At 43.9% G+C, this 12,812-nt stretch overlaps 1 protein-coding gene across 8 annotated transcripts in view; it reads left to right on the top strand.

Annotated features, from left to right (window-relative positions):
- Positions 1 to 12,812, top strand: part of SETD4 (SET domain containing 4) — a 72,359-nt gene that overhangs the window by 23,805 nt on the left and 35,742 nt on the right. For 5 of the 8 annotated variants that reach the window (XM_058731937.1, XM_058731940.1, XM_058731935.1 and 2 more), the window contains 2 exons: positions 443 to 573; positions 8,885 to 9,715. In XM_058731937.1, coding sequence (XP_058587920.1) covers positions 443 to 573; positions 8,885 to 8,963 — 210 coding nt within the window. In that variant the 3' untranslated portion in view covers positions 8,964 to 9,715. Of the gene's footprint in view, positions 1 to 442; positions 699 to 8,884; positions 9,716 to 12,812 lie in introns of those variants that run through there. The other 3 variants (XR_009262325.1, XR_009262324.1, XM_058731939.1) reach the window with 2 other exon arrangements.

The following is a 12,812-nucleotide window of genomic DNA, read 5'->3' as shown; positions in this document are numbered from 1 at the left end:
CAAGTACTCTTTTTTTAAAAAATATTTTGATTTAGCAAATGTTTTAATTAAATGAGAAATCAACTCATTTTAATGGAAACATCACTGGGATTGAAAAATAATTTTAATGAATCTTCAAGACCTTATGCTAGGTGAAATAAACTAGAATACAAAAAGACACATACTGTGTGATTCCACTTACATGAGTTATCTAGAATGGGCAAATTCAGAGTCTACAGAAAGTAGAGCAGAGGTTACCAGGGGCTGGGGAGTTGGTGTTAATAGGGTACAGAACTTCCATTAGAGACGATGGAAAACTTGGGTGGGTGGTGGCGAGGCTCACATAACATTGTGAGTGTACCTAGTACCGTTGAAGTGTACACTGAAAAGTGGTCAGAATGGTCAATTTTATGTTCACGTATATTTTACTGCAAGAAAAAAATAATTTTAAAATGCTTTCCAGGTTTCTCATATGAAAGATGAAGAAGTGGCTTCGATAAACCAACTAACTTTGGTAGAAACATTGTGGACAGAAGAGCTAAAGATTCTGCAGGCCTCTGCTCTGATTCTAAACAGTTTGCAAACACCTTTTAGGTAACTTCACCTAATGTGTTTGATCACCTCCTGTGGTGGGTGTGACTTAACCAGTTTTAAAGGTTTATTTTGTATAGAATCATTGACAGTCACCGAGTGGTTTCTATTAAACCATTGTATACTTCTCTTGTTCCTTCTGCTTTTCTTTGTTTGTGGGATGGAGCGGTGGCCGCTTCTCAGACGATGCAGGACATCTGCAGGGGGCAGGGCAGGCTCTGTGGATTCTAGAGTGTAAGTGATGATGGATGTGTCATCCTCACAGCACCTCAAAAAATATTCTGAAAACAGACACCAGTTTTGTAGAAAGAAGTAGGAGGAAAGCACTGCTCTGTAAGGAGAGAGGGGGCCTGAGAGGCTCTGTGTGTGGCCTTTCCCTGGGTGTCCCACTTCCCCGCTGACTCAGCAGCTGAAAAGGGCAAGAAGTTGTGCTTTTATTCTGCTCTGATACTTTGGTTTAGAGATGTGCTGGTGGTGGGTGGCTTTGGGTGGAGAATGGGGTAGGTGGTGTGGGGCAGGCCCCAGTCCCAGCCGGGCGTGGCCCCCAGCTGCACTGAACTTGAGCAAATCACTTTGCATTTTCCCTTCTGATTTCCAACTTGAAAAGGAGATTGTGGACCCCCTATGTAGAAGGGCCAGGGACTGGGACTCGTGTTGGGTAGAGGCCCAGGTGATGCCTGCCACCTTTCGCTTTCTTGCCCTTGCTCACCAGGAACCAGGGAGCTGGCTATAGGAGGGACAGTTGGGGCACCTTCTGTGAGTTTGATTGAATGGAAGTTCAGTCATTAAATACAGGAGAGAGTAGGGCCTGCCTCAGCAGACCTCCCTCTGTGGTTTTCCAGAATGTGTTTAAGTCTCTTGTCAGACACGTTCCTTTCCCAGTCTCTTTGTGGTAGGTGTTTAACTTTTTTTTTTTAAATGTATATTTATTTTTGAAAGAGAGAGAGTGTGTGTGTGTTCAAGTGGGGGAGGGGCAGAGAGAGAGGGAGACACAGAAACCAAAGCAGGCTCCAGGTTCTGAGCTGTCAGCACAGAGCCCGATGCGGGGCTTGAACTTACAAACTGTGAGATCACGACCTGAGCTGAAGTCAGATGCTTAACCAACTGAGCCACCCAGGCACCCTGGTGTTTAACACTTTTATTCTGGTGCTTTTCTATCATTTTCATGGGGGCTTGGGAGGTATAGGAGATGAATTTTTGTGCTCAGTTGGTCATTTTGAATTCAGAGTCTTTTTCTTTCTTTCTTTCTTTCTTTCTTTCTTTCTTTCTTTCTTTCTTTCTTTCTTTCTTTCTTTCTTTCTTTCTCTCTCTCTCTCTCTCTCTCTCTCTCTCTCTCTCTCTCTCTCTCTTTCTTTCTTTCTTTCTTTCTTTCTTTCTTTCTTTCTTTCTTTCTTTTTCATAATTATAAAAGCATTTTAGGCTATTGACTTTCCTCTGACTATGGTTTGTATGTAAAGTGTGTACTTAATTAGTACTTTTTTAGTACTCAGAGTTTGGCTCAGGATTTACACTTTTCATAGCGGTTTCCTGCCTGTCAGTCAACAGTCAGAACCACTGGGAGGGAGTCAGAGCAGGTGTTCTATCATCGGTCACAGGAGCAAAATATGCCCTTACTATAAAAACTGGACTGCCATCGGAACATAAGACAATAACATTTACTAAATATTAGCATTGCTAGATGCTAGGTGCTGTGCTCAGGCCTTGGTATGCAGAGTTTTAAGCCTCACGGTTACCCTGTGTCATGAATAGAAAGGGGAAGAAATTGCCTAAGATTGCACACTTAGTGTGCTACAGAGAAAATGCCCACTCACCCTGCCCTCGGAGGGGTCAGGGTCCACAGCGTGGGTGTGTTCGTGTCCGGGATTTACTGTGTCCTGTGTGGGGATGGAGTTAATGCGCGTGGGCCTGCTGCCTCCACGTCAGTGGGCGTCAACATGCCATTCGGGAGGCCCGGTCCTTCTGGCACAGCTCTACCTCAGCGGGGACGTCTGTTGGATTCTGGGGCTCAGTGTGGGCAAACTGACCTAAAGCCATGGTCATATGTGAGCTTCCATCCTTACTCTTTCCCTGTTTATCCTTTTCAGAACTAGGGAGGGAAGAGGGGATGTTCCCTCCACAGCCCTCAACAGTCCTTGGCCCCAGGGGACGGACACGTGGAGAAGTCTTTCAGGGGCTGGAGCTGTGGAGGGACCGCCAGGCCTTTCCAAGGTTGGGGACGGACTGGGGCCAGATGGTGTAGGGGCTGCCCCTCTCGGGCATCGGTGCCCAGAGTTCGGTTTTCCCTCCCAGGTCTTGTTCTTCCCCAGCACTGGAATTCCTGTCCTTGAGTGCAACCCAAACAAATGGGACCCACTCACCTCAGGAGACAGTGTCTGGACGTCTTTCCTTGTTCTTATATGCAGTTGGTGTTGACTTTATTTTTAAGTAGCTGCAGTGGGGAGCACCTGGGTGGCTCAGTTGGTTAAGTGTCTGACTCTGGATTTCGGCTTAGGTCATGATCTCATGGTTCGTGGGATCAAGCTATGCGGTGCGTTCTGTGCTGACAGTGTGGAGCCTGCTTGGGATACCCCCCCCCCCCCTTACTTCCCTGTTCACTCGCATGCACCTGCACGCTGCAGTGTGTTTCAGGATGTGCTATACCAGGAGTCCGCAAACATTAACGGGGCAAATAGTAAATATTTTAAGCTTTCTGAGCCATACAGCCTTTGTCCCGACTATGGCACAGCATATAGACAATATGCAAACAAGTTGAATGGCTGCGTTCCAGTAAGACTATTTACAAAGACAGGTCTTGGGCCATAGTTTGCTGACCCCTGTGCTACACCATACTTATTTTTCCTGTCCCCTATTAGTGGACATTTAGGACCTATATATATTAATATATTTACACACACATACGTATGAACTCCTATGTGAAGGTGCTTTTACACCTTTCAAAAACAAAGCCACCCTTTAACATGAACATTGTTGTGCTCTAGTTGTCCAGTGATTAGAAAATCAATAGACAATGAGAAAAATCATTACGCATTTACAAATGAGAAGTATTTCATCATCCACACCAGATCTATGTGTATTTGGAAAACTGCAGAATAAGACTTTTCCATTTATAGACCATGCTTGGTATATGTGTGCCGCAGACTTCTTGCAAAGTCTGCGGAGCTTATGGCTCCTTGTAGGGCAGTCTGGCCCACAGGGTAAACCACTGTTGACTGTGACACACAGTTGCCTTTGGCTTGTCCTTGCAAAATCATCGTGAGGGCCGGCAAAGCCAGGCTCTTTCCCAGTGGCATGATTTTCTTCCTTCTTTAGTTTACATGCCCACCCCTACACCCCCCCCCCCCCCCCCCCATTTTCTTTTTCCTCCTTTTCTGTTTGCTCCTCACTATTGCCTTGGGCATGCCTGAGGTCACTTACTAACACACCTTCTCCTCATTGGTATCTGGTTACAGAGTTTGTGGGTGGTAAGCCTCCCACTGGCCGACTTGGCCTGAGGGGACACACATTGCGAAGTTAAGGACTATTTGTCCTTATCTTTCAAGCTAAAAACAGCAGATGCACTCCTCTGACTGGGGCACTTTAAGTGCTTCTGCCTGAAGGTGGAGACTGGTAATGACCTAGGCAATCAGAGCTGTAATTCTGTGAAAATGGCTCTCACTGAACCACCTAGACACGTCCTGAGAGGGCCCATCAAGGCACAGAAATAGGGAATTTATTTTAGCTCTTCAGTTGGCAAACAGCAGCCACATTCTGTGTGATAGATTAATGTTGGGTAGTAGGTCTTATCTGGAGGAGCAAAGAATAATAAAACACAAATCGGTTTGTCAGCTGACATTTCTTTGTTTCTTTGTTTTCTCAAGATTTTTTTAACGTTTATTTATTTTTGAGACAGAGACCGAGCATGAACGGGGGAGGGTCAGTGAGAGAGGGAGACAGAGGTCCGAAGCAGGCTCCAGGCTCTGAGCTGTCAGCACAGAGCCCGACGCGGGGCTTGAACTCACCGACCGCGAGATGATGACCTGAGCCCAAGTCAGACGCTTAACCGACTGAGCCACCCAGGCGCCCCAGTCAGCTGACATTTGAATATAGAGTTTTGTCAGGAATGCCACCCTGTTGGAAAAGGGCCTGTTTGTTTTTTTTTTTTTACAGATCCAGAAAGTCATTTTTGAATTAAAGGGAATGGAACATTAAGAGGGAACAAGCAGGCCTGAAGCATTTTTCTATAAGCCTGCCCGTGTGCCACGTACAACCTCCCCGTGTGCCACATTCTTCAGTGCCATGTGCTCTCTCTGGGGCTGTTCTGTTTCACCTTTCAGAGGGCAGCTCCCTCTCTTTGTTCTGTTACAACCTTTCCTTGAGGGGATATTTCATTTACTTTCCTTCTATAAACTATTCCGTAGTTTTAACATTAGGCTGCGAGTACATTCGTAAAAACTCACAAAAACATAGTAGAATTTAATAAAAATGCAAGGTTACCATTCACACCCACTGGGACACCTGTAATAAAAAAGATAACGTGTTGAGGATGCGGGGAAATCGGAACCCTGTGGCTCTGCTGATGGAAAGTAAGACGGTGTGGCTGCTTGGAAACCCAGTGTGGCAGTTCCTAAAAGTTTTAGCAGAGACTCTTTCTGACTTAGCAACTCCCCTCTCTCCCAAGAACTAAAAACACATGTCCACACAAAAGCGTGAACATGAATGTTCATAGCACTTTGTATAGCAGTGTTTGTCACAGCATTATTCATAACAGCTCCAACCCAAATGTTTATCCGCAGATGAATGGTAAATGAGATTTTGCCATAAAATGAAATATCATTCAGGCGCAGAAGGGAACAAAGTACATACACGCTGCAACATGGATGAGACTTAAAAACATGGTAAATGAAAGAACCCCATCACAAAAGACCACATATAATTGTATTTGTATGAGGGGTGCCTGGGTGGCTCAGTTGGTTGAACGTCCCACTTTGGCTCAGGTCATGATCTCATGGTTCGTGAGTTCACGTCGGGCTCTGTGCTGACAGTGCAGAGCCCGCTTCAGATCCTCTGTCCCTCTCTCTCCTCCCCTCCCCCTCTCATGCGTGTACGCTCTCTTTCTCAAATAAATATTTGAAATAAAACTGTACTTATATGAAATGTGCAGAAAGGGCAAATCTAGATCAGTGGGAAGTAGATTAGTGGCCGCCGTGGGTGGGCCAGGGTGCTGGAGGGATTGGGTGGTGGTCATTGTGTCATACATCTAAAATGGGTCAGTGGTGTAGCCTGTGCGTTACACGACAATAAAGCTCTTTTTTAAAGAAATAAGCTTAGTGCCTAATTGGTGAGGATTCTACCGCTCTTCTCACAGCTCATGCTTTTTCCAGGAAGGTCCAGAGTCTGTCAGTCTGACAATGGCAGTCATGGTCTGATAGCATTAGACTTTCTGCCCATGCACTGCATTGATCACCTTGTTTATCCTTACCACAACCGGTTGAGTTCATATTTTCCTGATTCTGTAAATGTAAACGTAAAGTTATTGCTGAGGTCACACAGCTGCTGAGTGGCAGAGCTAGGATTCAAACCTCGGTTGGCCTCTAGATGCCACGCTTGTAGGGTTCATACTGCAAAGACCGTGTCTGTGAAAGATGCACCCAGGCTTAGGGAGACACCTGCTCTCACCTGATTAGGACTTTGTAAAATTAAAGTGTGGCTGGATCAGCCAGCCTTGGAAGAACATTTGGAGGGCTGAGATGCTACGGTCCTGCCTATTTAAATCCCCTCTCTCCTGGGCCTTTCTCTTTCTGCCATCTTGGAACCTGTGGAGGCCTTCTGGGAACAGGGCTCCTGGAAGGCTGTGGTCCAAAGCCATTTTTTGCTGGCTGTAAGTGGAGTCTCTGGAACCAGAGGGATCACACATGCCTTCTTAAAAGGTGTTTATGCTCGAGATGAAACTGAATTCTGTCTAGGCAAGAGAGGTGCTTATGTGTACAAAGCAAAGAACAACAACACTCCTGGTGGCAAACCAAATAAAACCAGAGTAATCTGGGGAATGGTACCTCACGCTCATGGAAACAATGACATGGTTCGTGCCAAATTCCGAAGTAACCTTCATGCCAAAGCCATTGGCCACAGAATCCGTGTGATGCTGTACCCCTCAAGGATTTAAACTGACTGAAAAGTAAATAAAGGTGTAGATTTGTTCTCTTGAATGAATGAATCAGTCATTCAATCAATCAATCAATCAATCAATCAATCACTCCTCTCTCTCCTGGCTTCTACTTTTGATACGCAAAGAGACTCCTCAGTATATATATGGAAGAGCAGACTCATGGCCCAGGGAACCTGTCTTCAAAAATGACAACTCATTCCCTGAGAGGAGGTGTTATTAACCACACTTTATAGAAGAGCAGACAGGTTCAGAGAAGGGAGGTAACATGGCCAAAGGTATTCAGCAGGTGAGTGCAGAGCCATGTGGGGTGGGGGTGGGGCTACCTTCTATCACACATAGTTGAAGCCTTTATTAAGAGCATGCTTGATGCGCAGAAGACACGAATAGACACTTTTCCAAAGAAGACATCCAGATGACTAATAGACACATGAGAAAGTGCTCAATACCACTCATCAGGGAAATACAAATCAAAACCACAATGAGATACCACCTCACACCTTTCAGAATGGCTAAAATGAACACCTCGGGCAACAACAGATGTTGGTGAGGATGTGGAGAAAGAGGAACCCTTTTGCACTGCTGCTGGGAATGTAAACTGTTGCAGCCACTCTGAAAAACAGTATGGAAATTTAAATCAAAAAAATTAAAAATCGAACTATCCTGCGACCCAGCAATTGCACTACTAGGTATTTATCCAAGGGATACAGGTGTGCTTTGGAAAGAACCCAAATGTCTATCGACTGATGAATGGATAAAAAAGATGTGGTGTATATGTATACAATGGAATAATACTACTCAACAATCAAAAAGAATGAAATCTTGCCATTTGCAACAAGGTGGATGAAACTAGAGTGTATTATGCTGAGTGAAATAAGTCAGAGACAAATATGATTTCGCTCATGTGGAATTTGGGAAACACGACAGATGAACGTAGAGGAAGGGAAGGAAAAATGAGATAAAAACAGAGGGAGGCAAACCATAAGAGACTCTTAAATACAGAGAACAAACTGAGGGTTGCTGGAGGGGAGGTGGGTAGGGGGATGGGCTAAAGGGGTGATGGGCATTAATTAAGGAGGGCACTTGTTGGGATGGGAACTGGGTGTCCCATGTAAGTGATGAATCACTGGGTTCTACTCCTGAAACTACTGTATGTTAACTAACTTGATTTTAAATAAATAAAAACAAAAACAAAGAGCATGCTTGTCAGGATGTGGTGCCCTGACTGTGGCATCAGAAACTGCCAGGTTGTACAAGCACATCCCAAAGCCACAGAATCAGAATCTCTAGGGGTAGGTCCAGGAATATGTATTTTCAGTGAGCCCCCAGGTGATTTGAGTGCCCACTGTTTGTGAACCGTGGCTGTAGAGATTCCAATGGGAGAGGCCTGTGCCCCCTCACCCTCCACTCTCAGGTGCTGGTTCCAAGGTTTTAGTCGGTCCTTTCATGACTCTTGATGTGAATTGTTAGGCAGGCCCCAGATCACATGAATCCAAGGCTGGGCCTCTGAATACATGCACTGTCTGAGGGTTGGGGTGACAAGAGGTCCTTGAGCTGATCCACTCAGACCCCTTATTTTGTGATTGCAGCCCAAGAGGTTGAGGAGCTCGCTCTGGACCTTGGATTTAGCATCAGAATCGAGATTTTCTTTCTGATTCTGGTAGACCTTTCACTGTCCTGCATTTTCTTTCCATAGTGTAAGATCTAGACATTCTCTCAAAAGGACTCCCCAACTATATTCTTCTAGAAAAGAATCAGAGTGGGGAGTGAGGCAGTTGGAGGAGAAAGGGAAGGGGTAGCCCAGCCCAGGAAGAGGTGGAGAAGGAACAGGAGCAGAGACCCCACCCTGCTCCAGCCTTCTTGTTCTCATTGGATTTTCCCATCTAATTTCACAATAGCTCTATGAGGCAGGTGTTGCATGTTTTATAGATGAAGAACCTGAGGCATAGAGGGGTCACGTGACCTGTCACATCAAACAGTTGGAATTAGAACCCAGGAGTCTGAATTCAAGTCTGTCACTTGTCAGTTACACCTGTTTCTGCCTCCAAAGATGGGCAGCCTCCAGTGCAGGGTGGGGAGAGACCCCCTTAAACTTAAAGTGGTTTGTTTTGTCTTGGTTTGTTTGCATGTTCTTTAAAAAAAATTTTTTTTTAATGTTTATTTATTTTTTAGAGAGAGTGCAAGCTGGGGAGGAGTAGAGAGAGAAGGAGACAGAGGATCCGAAGCAGGGGCTCAAACCCACGAACTGTGAGATCATGACCTGAGCCCAAACCAAGAATCGGATGCTTAACTGACTGAGCCACCCAGGCGCCCCTTGTTTGCATGTTCTAGTAGGCAACTTCATCGACCTCATTGGGCAGACTGGCGACAAGGAGCCAGGCAGCACCCAGGTGCGAGGAGAAAGAGGGCCTCCCCAGAGGTCCCTGTGGGCCAAGCCCTCTCCCTGTGGTTTTCAGTTTTACAGCCCCCTCCCTGTCACTGTGACACCCACATCCCACAAAAGGCGGAGGGGCGAGAAGGGGTGAGTGATCCTGCAAGGCAGCCTTCTCCCATTTCAGAGAAAATCTGTCCTGGGGGTGGGGCCCTCCTTTTGATCTCAAGGGTCCCTGTCTGGTTATGCAGCTGTGGTGATGGGCGTTTAGAAGCCTTCTGCTAGTGCCAGAAGATAAGGCAAAAACCAAGACTGTGCAGGGTCTATGTAGCAATTATTAGGACAGTAAATAATTCCCATTCTAACTTTGCCCTTGTCACAAAGGGAGACTTCAAAGTGCTCAAGATAAAAGGGAATTCAGGATGTCACTGACCCGGGGAGTGGGGGGAGGGTCAAGTCTAAGGGTGTGTTTGTCACAGGCAGCATAGATCTTTGCTTCTCGGGTCCTCCCAAGCCTCAGACAGTAAGGGTCGCAGCAGCCGTTTGAAGTCCCTGGGAACCACATGTGCAGCGTTTTTAGAAACTTTATTGAGGAATAATTAACAAATACATTTGTACAGACTTAAAGTGTACACGTGATGATTTGATATATGTACACATTACAGAACAATCACCAAGAGCAAGATAATGAACACATCCATCAGCTCACAGTCACCAGTTAACTTTGTTTTCTTTCTGTGGTGAGAATGCTTAAGATCTGCTCTCAGTGACTTTCAACTAAACAATACCATAGCATTAACTAGCCAACACGCTGTATGTTAGTTCCTCTGCACTTACTGTTTCTAATCTGAAAGATTGTACTTTTGGATGTATGCCGCTCCCATTTTCCCCTGGCCCTTGCGACCACCGTTCTATTCTCTGTTTCTGTGAAACTGCCCCCCCTCCCCCCCTTAATATTCCACATGTAAATGATATCATACAGTATTTGTCTTTCTCAGTCTGGCTTATTTCACTTAGCAAAATGCCTTCCAGGTTGATCCATGCAGTTGCAAACGGCAGGATTTCCTTCCTTTCTGTGGCTGAATAATATTCCATTTTCTTTACCCATTCATCAGTTGAAGGACACTTTACCTTGTTTCCTCATCTTGGTTATTTTGAATAATGCTGTAATGAAGGTGGGTGTGCAGATATCTCTTTGAGATACTGATTTCAATTCCTTTGGATATATATACCCAGGACTGGGATTGCTGGATGGTATGGTAGTTCAATTTAAAATTTTTTAAGGAATCATACTGTTTTCCATAATGGCCATACCAATATACATTACCACTAACAGCATATAAGTGTCCTTCTTCTCCACATCTTCACCATCATTGATATCTTTTGTCTTTTTGATAATAGCCATCCTATTAGATGATATCTCATTGTGGTTTTGATTTGCATTTTTCTGATGATTAGTGATGTTAAGCACCTTTCAAATACCTTTTGTATGTCTTTTTTTGTGTGTGGGGGGGAAATGTCTGTTCAGGTCCTATGCCCATTTTTAAATTGTATTATCTGCTTTTTTGCTATTGTATGAATTCTTTGTATGTTTTGGATATAAACCCCTTATCATATATATGGTTTGCAAATATTTTCACCCATCCTGTAGGTTGCCTTTTCAATTCATTGATTATTTCCTTGCTATGCAGAAACTCTTTAGTTTGATGCTGTTTCACTTGTTTATTTTAGTTTTTGTGCCTGTACTTTTGATGTTTTATCCAAGAAATTGTTGCCAAGACCTATGTGAAGGATCTTTTCTGCTATGTTTTCCTCTAGGAGTTTTATGGTTTCGGTCTTACATTTAAATCTTTGATCTATTTTGAGTTAATTTTTGTGAGTGGTGTAAGATAGGGGCCCAGTTATACTCTTTTGCATGTGGATATCAGGTTTTCCCAGCACCATTTATTGAAGAGAATATCATTTCCCCATTGTGTGTTCTTGATGCCCTTGTCAAAATTTAGTGGACTATGTATGTGTGGGTTTTTGTCTGGGCTCTCTATTCTCTTCCACTGGTTTATATGATGGTTTTTTATGCCAGTACCACACTATAGCTTGTAATATAGCTTGAAATCAGAAAGTGTGATACCTCCAACTTTGTTGTTGTTGTTGCTGTTGTTGTTGTTGTTGTTTTCCTCCTCCTCTTCCTCCTCCTTCTCCTCCTCCTTCTCCTCCTCCTTCTCCTCCTTCTCCTCCTCCTCTTCCTTCTCCTTCTTCTTCTTCTCCCCCTCCTCCCCCTCCTCCTCCTCCTTCTCCCCCTCCTCCTCCCCCTCCTCCTCCTCCTTCTCCCCCTCCTCCTCCCCCTCCTCCTCCTCCCCCTCCTTCCCTTCTTCTTCTTCTTCTTCTTCTTCTTCTTCTTCTTCTTCTTCTTCTTCTTCTTCTTCTTCTTCTTCCTTCTTCTTCCTTCTTCTTCCTTCTTCTTTTTTTTCAGGATCTCCTTGGCTATTTAGGGCCTTTTGTAGTTCCATACAAATTTTTGTATACTTTTTTCTGTTTCTGTGAATGATACCATTAGGATTTTGATAAGTATTGCATTGAATCTGTAGATAATTTGGGTAGTATGAACATCTTCACAGTATTAAGTCTTCTAATCCATGAACATGGGATATCTTTTCATTTATTTGTGTCTTCTTTAATATCTTTCGTCAGTGTCTTAGAGTTCTAAGTATACAGGTCCTTCATCTCCTTGGTTAAATTTATTCCTATGTATTTTATTGTTTTTGATGCTGTTATAAGTGGGATTGCTTTTTATTTTTTTTATTTTTTTAATTTTTTTCAACGTTTTTTATTTATTTTTGGACAGAGAGAGACAGAGCATGAACGGGGGAGGGGCAGAGAGAGAGGGAGACACAGAATCGGAAACAGGCTCCAGGCTCCGAGCCATCAGCCCAGAGCCTGACGCGGGGCTCGAACTCACGGACCGCGAGATCGTGACCTGGCTGAAGTCGGACGCTTAACTGACTGCGCCACCCAGGCGCCCCGGGATTGCTTTTTAAATTCATCTTTCAGATAGTTTGTTGTTAATGTATAGAAATACAATGGATTTCTGTACGTTGATTTTATATTCTGCTTCTTTACTGAACTTATTTATTCATCCTAACAGATTTTTGGTGGAGTCTTTAGGGTTTTCTATATATAAGCTCATGTCATCTGCAAACAGATAATTTTACATCTTCCTTTCTGATTTCATGCCTTTACTTCTTTTTCTTGCCTAAATGCTATGGCTGGGACTTCCAGTACTACGTTAAATGGAAATGGTGAGAGTAAGCATCCCCATCTATTCCTGATCTTAGAGGAAAAGATTTTTAACTTTTCATCACTGTATACGATATAGCTGTGGGCTCGTCATATATGACTTCTATTATGCTGAGGAACACTTCCTCTATACTTAATTTGTTGAGAGGTTTTTTTTTTTTTTTTATGAAATGATGTTGAATTTTGTCAGATGCTTTTTCTGCATCTTTTAAAATGATCATGATTGTTATCCTTCATTCTATTCATGTGGTGTATCACATTTATTGATTTGCTTATGTTCAACCATCTTTGCATCCCATGGATGAATCCCTCTTGATCATTTTAATCCCTGTGATCATTTTAATGTGTTCTTGCATTTGATTTGCTAGTCTTTTGTTGAGGATTTTTGCATTCATCAGGGATATTGGCCTTTAATTTTCTTTGCTTGTGGTATCC

Source organism: Neofelis nebulosa, chromosome 5 (assembly GCF_028018385.1).
Source record: "Neofelis nebulosa isolate mNeoNeb1 chromosome 5, mNeoNeb1.pri, whole genome shotgun sequence".
Lineage (NCBI taxonomy): Eukaryota > Metazoa > Chordata > Mammalia > Carnivora > Felidae > Neofelis > Neofelis nebulosa.
Note: the sequence above shows the minus strand (reverse complement) of the source record. Positions and strands in the feature narration are given on the sequence as shown.